The sequence below is a fragment of the Engraulis encrasicolus genome, chromosome 9, assembly GCF_034702125.1.
Source record: "Engraulis encrasicolus isolate BLACKSEA-1 chromosome 9, IST_EnEncr_1.0, whole genome shotgun sequence".
Taxonomy (NCBI): domain Eukaryota; kingdom Metazoa; phylum Chordata; class Actinopteri; order Clupeiformes; family Engraulidae; genus Engraulis; species Engraulis encrasicolus.
The window spans coordinates 50698478-50705977 of NC_085865.1; the positions used below are offsets into that span (position 1 = coordinate 50698478).

General features: G+C 46.2%; 1 protein-coding gene across 1 annotated transcript in view; it reads left to right on the forward strand.

Annotated features, from left to right (window-relative positions):
• Positions 1-7500, forward strand: part of tmprss5 (transmembrane serine protease 5) — a 38704-nt gene that overhangs the window by 29497 nt on the left and 1707 nt on the right. Inside the window, exon 16 of the mRNA XM_063206330.1 lies at positions 6155-6307. Coding sequence (XP_063062400.1) covers positions 6155-6307 — 153 coding nt within the window. The remainder of the gene's footprint in view (positions 1-6154; positions 6308-7500) is intronic.

Here is a 7500-nt window from a genome sequence, read left to right on the forward strand (position 1 = left end):
GGTGGGGATGAGGGGGGGAGCGTTGTCAGTGGCCTGGCTGGCTAGAGGCTGACAGTGAAGGGAGAGTGGGTTGAGTGTTCAGTATCTTGATTGCTTGATGCATCGTGCTGCTTGCAAGCCTGGTGGTACGGGAACGGAGGCGCCTGTACCTCTTTCCAGAGGGCAGGAGGCTGAACAGTTTGTGTGCAGGGTGGCTTGTGTCTTTGATGATCATCAGTGCTTTTCGGGTGAGGCGTGCGGTGTAAATGTCCTGCAGGGAGGGGAGTGGTACTCCAATGATCTTCTTCGCTGTGTTCACAACACGCTGGAGTGTCTTCCTGTTTTTCTCCGTGCAGCTTCCTCCCCACACTGTGATGCAGCTGGACACGACGCTCTCTATGGTTCCTCTGTAGAATGTTGTCATGATGGAGGGTGTAGCACTTGCCTTCTTTAGTTTGCGCAAGAAGTAGAGACGCTGATGGGCCTTCTTCGCCAGTGATGTAGTGTTGGTGGTCCAAGAGAGGTCGTCGCTGATGTGCACTCCAAGGAACTTGGTGCTGCTCACTCTCTCCACAGCATCACCGTCGATGGTCAGTGGTGGCAGTTGTTTTTGGACCCTCTGAAAGTTGACAACAATCTCCTTGGTCTTGTTGACATTCAGCAGGAGGTTGTTGTCTTTGCACCATCTGGCCAGCAGGTCTACTTCTTCTCTGTAGTGGGTCTCATCGCCCTTAGTGATGAGGCCCACCAGTGTTGTATCATCCGCAAACTTCACTAGATGGTTAGTGCTGTGGGTCGTTGTGCAGTCATGTGTCAGCAGCGTGAACAGCAGGGGGCTGAGAACACAACCTTGCGGAGCCCCCGTGCTCAGGGTCAGGGTGCTTGAGGTGTTATTCCCTACCCGTACTGCTTGTGGTCTCTGCATCAGGAAGTCCAGCAGCCAGTTGCAGAGGGAGGTGCTGAAGCCTAGTTTGTCCAGTTTTCTGATGAGTTGTTGTGGTATTATGGTATTGAATGCTGAACTGAAGTCAATGAACAGCATTCTCACATATGAGTCTTTATTGTCTAGAGAGAGAGAGAGAGAGAGAAAGAGAGAGAGATAGAGAGAGAGAGAGAACGAGAGAGAGAGAGAGAGAAGGACAGAGGAAGAATGCACATGTGTATGTATGTAAAAGCAACAGACAAAAAAGGTAGAGAGAAAGATAGATGGCGAACGAGAGAGCGAGAGACAATAAGACAGAGAAAGGAGAAGAAAGAGACAATGAGAGAGGGGGTGAAAGAGAAAGAGAGCGAAAGAAAAGGAATGTGTGCGCGAAAGAAAGAAAGAGAGAGAGAGAGAGAGAGAAATAGAGACAGGGAGAAAGAAGCGAAAGAGGAATAAATGAGCGAAAGAGAGAGAGAGAGAGAGACAGAGAGACAGAGACAGAGAGATTTTTGAGCCGTTTGCCATTGAGCAAGATGTAACGGAACAGGCCTGGATAGGGACAATGAGAGAGGGGGTGAAAGAGAAAGAGAGCGAAAGAAAAGGAATGTGTGAGCGAAAGAAAGAAAGAAAGAAAGAAAGAGAGAGAGAGAGAGAGAGAGAGAGAGACAGAGAGAGACACAGAGAGAGGGGGAGTGAATGAACAGGGCCTTCATTTTGAGCCGTTTGCCATTGAGCAAGATGTAATGGAACAGGCCTGGATAGGTGTTTTGCTGCGCTGATAATGCCACTAGCAATTAGGCTGCTAATCAAGCCAATCAATTACCTTAATTAGTGATTCAAGCACTGGGACTCACTCGGCAAATCCCCTCACTCTCACTCGCTCTCTTTCTCTGGGTCTCCCCAAACGAGTGCCCACAGAATTGAGAAGACGACATACACATTGACACAAACTGACAAACACACACACACACACACACACACACTGACACAAATACACACACACACATTGACACAAATACACACACACACACACACCGACAAACACACACACACACACACACTGACACAAATACACACACACTCACAAACACACACACACACACACACACACACACACACACACACACACACACACACACACACACACACACACACACACACACACACACACACACACACACAATCAGTCTGGTTTTTCAATCATCATTCACCTTTATGTATTCATCCTGTGGATGAGACCAGGTACTTGAAATCTCTGCCACATAGTAGAAGTAGTAGGCTGAGTAGGCAAGGTAGCATTAGCATTTTCAAGAAGGAGCGGTGTGTGTGTATATCCAGACATAATAGCACTGTGGATGCAATCTAGTTTGTGTGTGTGTGTGTGTGTGTGTGTGTGTGTGTGTGTGTGTGTGTGTGTGTTTAACGAGGGCAATTACCATCTATTTTACCTCCCTCAGTGACAATCCATACAAATTGTGTTGTTAAATCTCATATGTTTGCTTTGCATCATACGCTGTCTCTCTCTCTCTCTGTGTGTGTGTGTGTGTGTGTGTGTGTGTGTGTGTGTGTGTGTGTTGTAGGGGTAGTCGCGTAAGAATCGGAATTCTCACACTGACCGCACCACGTAATGTAATTGAGTTGCGTTAATGTATGGAAAGCTGCGTGGGGATTTACTCCTCATGCGGCTATACCAGGAATTGAAGGTAAAATCTCGTTTGGGAATTTAATTAATTATGAATTAATTAATATTAATAAACAAATTAATTAAAATGTAATTTAAGGACCGTCTCATAAAATCCTTGGCCAAGGACCGTCTCATAAAATCCTTGGATTATCAATCACAATATTCAACAATAAATTGCTAAACACAGAATTAATAATAAGTTTTGTACTGGGGTTACTCAGCAGTTCACAGTGAACAGTAAGAGTATGAGACCTATTCTCTGTGATCAGCTGGGGTACACAAGCACAAAAGTTGATCTGAAGGCAAAGTTCTAATAATAGGTTGGTTGGGTGTACAAAGTAACAAGGACAACAAAAATGCAATCAAATGATTTACTTTTATTAACTACTAGGTAATCTAATAAAATGCATTACATTCAAAGTCGGTTAAATGGAATAATAACAAAATTAAGGCACAATAATATAAAACAAGAAAGAAATAAAAGAGGGGAAAAGAAAGAAGAGGGGAACAGGCTTTCAGCCTGTGTGTGTGTGTGTGTGTGTGTGTAGCAGGGGTCTGGTTGCTATAGGCTACCACGTGTGTGTGGTTGGCTAAGCTAGCATTAGCTACAGAAAGCATAGACAATGGAAAGGCTACTGATAAGTAGCTGCTTAGCAAAGGCCTAATGTCGACTAGGTAGGGCCCAAAGGGTCCACAACAATGTCTGGGTTTCTGTAATAAATGCACACAATTCCTTGTGGAATGGAGAGGGAAATGAAAGGGGATGAGAGAGTAGTAGTCAGTGGGAGGAACTCGCACTGATTACTGTGTGGGTGTCTGTTGCTGGGCAACAATGGCGTCCTCTCGACTAGGTTAACGTTAGCATCAGAACCGTGAACAATAGGGATAGCTAGCAGCTATGTAGCAAGTAAACCGTGTGGTTTCAGGCGCTTCAAGTCCCTTAGTAGACGCGCAAATGTATCAAAGGGTTCTGGAATTAACGATAACAAGTCCGAGTAGAACAGGGAGAGAAAGAAAACGAAATAAAAGAAATAACAAGTGGGAGACGTTGCCGTCTACGCAGCCATTGGGAGTTGTAAAACTACAGGAAGTGGGGTTTCAGCGTGCTTGTGTAGGCGCTGCAAGCCCAACTTGGCTAATGGCTAACTTGCAGAGCGCTCCGAGCAGAGTTGGCTATTCAGAGAATGGTTTACTACAGATTATGCACTCAAAGTGTATAAAAGAGTACCGAAATGCTCGGAGGGTTCTGAGAATCAAGTATTTCGAAAGGGAGAGAGTGAAAGAACGAGAGAGAGGGAGATAGATAGAGAGAGAAGGGAAAGAGAGATGGAACTCTAATAGCTATGCGTGTCTGTGTAAACAAATGGTCAGCGTTGCGTGGAGCTAACCTGGGCCTGTTGTGGCCCGTTACAACAAAAGGCGCAGCGCGTGTATTTCTAGACTAGTCAGCGAAACGGCCGCGCTATGACGGTCCTCGGAGAGCTCAAACATTGATGGTTAATTCAATACTTGAACTATTCCGTGCGAGCGCCACAAGCGGGGTCGCTAGGCTTAGTAGCCAGTAATACAGAGTGGGTTAGCAGAGGGGAACCTAAGCTAAGAAGAAGGATAGACAGAGAAGCAGGAGAAATGCAAATAAACTCAAGTCATAGTTCAAAACACATCTATCTCAGTACATAAGCTATGCCCAGTGCCTACTGTGTGAGATGAAGAGGAAGATCCAGTTCCAAAGGCTCGGTACGTCCGTCTGGAAATGGGGATTGCAGTCCACGTTTCTCTCGTCCTCGAGAGTTTGGGGCTGCAAAAGTCTTTGTTGTTGCGGCTTCGAGATTCTTCGGTTGAATCCCAAATGCAAGAAGTTTGTTCCACGGAGGCGTGCGCGGATATCTTCTCGCAGTGAGCTCGCCTTAGCCCACAGTGTCCGGATGAAAGTCTTACAGATATGTCCAGGCAAGATCTAAGACTTGAAGTGAGGAATTCTTTGCAAAGGTGTTTTAAGATGAACTAAGCAGTCTATGTTGATATTCGGCCAGATATCAACAATACTTGTCCAAAGTTGTTGCGCAAGTTGCTCTATGCGTCTCGTCCGTCCCGCGGTCAAAACTAGAGTGACGAACAATGGTCCCTGGGGAACACTTCACGTGTGGCCAGGTGATTGTGAATGGGGCTTTGGTCACAGCGCCTCCTAAAGGAGGAGGACTGAGAACAACATGGCAGGGACCCTGGGGTAGCCATTTGGTGGTCAGAGGGGAAGTAACTCTGTTACTAGTGATTATTGATGACCTTCGTCTCAATCATCATCAGTTTGAGTCACATGATTCTCATAACTTTGTCATGAGCTTCTCTGCGTAGAGAAGTGGCAGGAATTGTACCTACAGTGTGTGTGTGTGTGTGTGTGTGTGCGTGTGTGTGTGTTGTTGTGTGATATCAATGCCAGTAGAGACCTGATAGTAGTATCCTGGCTGAGAGCAATAGAGACATTTGTGGAAGACTGGACTGCTACTCACTATAGATAGTCTTTGATGCCTCAGATCAGTGAGCCTGGCTAACTGTGGTTAGACACTGGTGCTTAGACACTCATACACGGGGTGCGATTTGTCGAAAAACCAGAAGGGGGGATATTTTTCAGATTTTAAGCAATACCAATGGAATTACATTAAACTGTGATTAAGATTATGTGTAAACAGTGGCAATATCGAAACCAGAAGGGGGGACAATCCCCCCCATCCCCCCCTACAAATCGCACCCTGCTCATACACAAGGATGCATTACTGCATGGGCGTAATGGGTTGTTTCCTGACCCAGGTGACCCAGGGGCCCAGGGAGTCATAATCCTGTCCCTGCTCATGCATTGGTAGTCTGGGCCATGTGCAGTGCACCGGCAGGTTACTAAGGGAACTCAGGCTAGCTGGTCGGCTTTGTTGCCTGAGTCCTGTCTGAAAAAACAGAGACTGTCAGTACATTGATTTTGAATCATGTACAAACGAAGCATGTCTTTGTTAGCGGGTGAAACTGTCTGTGTGGTATACTTTTCGTGTGTGTCAGTGTGTGTGTTGTAAGCCCACTGTGACAGTCCTCTGATGCATCTGTTTATGAGGACTGTGTATGTGTATCCAAGTCTTTAGAGATGGCTGTGTGTGTGTGTGTGTGTGTGTGTGTGTGTGTGTGTGTGTGTGTGTGTGTGTGTGTGTGTGTGTGTGTGTGTGTGTGTGTGTGTGTGTGTGTTTGTGTGTGTTTGTGTGTGTGTGTGTGCGTGTGCGCGTGTGCGCGTGCGTGCATGACTGTTTGTGTGTGTGTCTGTGTGTGTGTGTGTACTGTACAGGGTGTGTGGCTACTGGTCTATGTAAAAGTGTGTGTGTGCGTGTGCGTGTGAGTGTGCGTGCATGCGTGCGTGTGTGTGCGTGCGTGCATGTGTGTGTGTGCGTGGCCCCTGGTGTATCAGTAGGAGGGTGTGTGGCGACTGGTGTATCTAAAAGAGTGTGTGTGTGTGTGTGTGTGTGTGTGTGTGTGTGTGTGTGTGTGTGTGTGTGTGTGTGTGTGCGTGCGTGTGTGTGTCTATACCACAGGGTGACAGTGGAGGGCCTCTGGTGTGCCAAGAGGAGGGTGTGTGGCGTCTGGTGGGCGTGGTCAGCTGGGGCGCGGGCTGTGCTGAGCCCAACCATCCTGGGGTCTACACCAAGGTGGCAGAGTTCCTCAGCTGGATCTACGACATGATCGAGGTCAGAATTACAGGAGTTTTGGGTAGATCTAAAAGAGTGTGTGTGTGTGTGTGTGTGTGTGTGTGTGTGTGCGTGTGCGTGTGTATGTGTGTGTGCGTGTTTGTGTGTGTGTGTGCATGTGTGCGTGCGTGCTTGTGTGTGTGTGTGTGTGTGTGTGTGCATGTGTGCGTGCGTGCTTGTGTGTGTGTGTGTGTGTGTGTGTGTGCGTGTGTGTGAGTGTGTGTATACAGGGTGACATGATCGAGGTTAGATTTACATCACAAAATTCACCAAAGTTACACCCTAATCGAAGTGAGACAGTTGAAGAAGGAGGTAGGTCTGCACACTGTCAATAAGCTCCAAAAAATAATCTTTTTAATGTAAAAAGCAACGTTTGTCACCCTGGATCTTCATCAGGTGTATGGATGATCGTATGACTGATGAAGGGTGATCCAAATGTTGCTTTTTAAATAATCAAGTTTATGTTTTTGGAGCTTATTGGCAGTGTACAGACCCACCTCCTCCAACAAGGTCAGCTTTACGTCACAAAATGTACCAAAGTTACACTATAACCGAGGTCAGATTTACATTTGGCTGATAACTTTTATCCAAATTGTTCTACAAAAGGGGGACATACTATAGGCTACACATACATAGACATACAAAGTGTGACAGGATCGAGGTCAAATCTACGTCATGAGCAAAACTTACCAAATTTACGATACCATGGTGATGACAACTATGATCTTAACTATGTCCGATATGCGTCATGAGCAAGATTGACCAAATTTTACTGTACGTCATAGTGGAGGTCAGAATAATGATATGCTCAGAGTCACATACTGTGGGGGGGAGACGGACGACACAAAGTCGTCCGAGGCCCAGGGAGTGAAGGGGCACAGAATTGGGTCTTCATTACATTGTCTGTATTGTGTGAGGGCCTTTCAGATGACTTTGTCCTGGGCCCGTACAAAGCTGTCAGCGGCCGTGACTGTACCCAGTCATCATGAACGAGATTTAAAACATTTAAGAATGAAAAATGGAAAGAATTACGACATGATTGAGGTCAGATTTACGTGCGCGTCATGAACAAGATTTCTGAAATTCTGATTGAGGTCAGAATTCTACCCAACTATATTTGGGGTTAGGTATCACTTCATAATCTTATCAAGTTAGGCTTTATTTACTACGTCATGATTGAGATCTGACGTCAA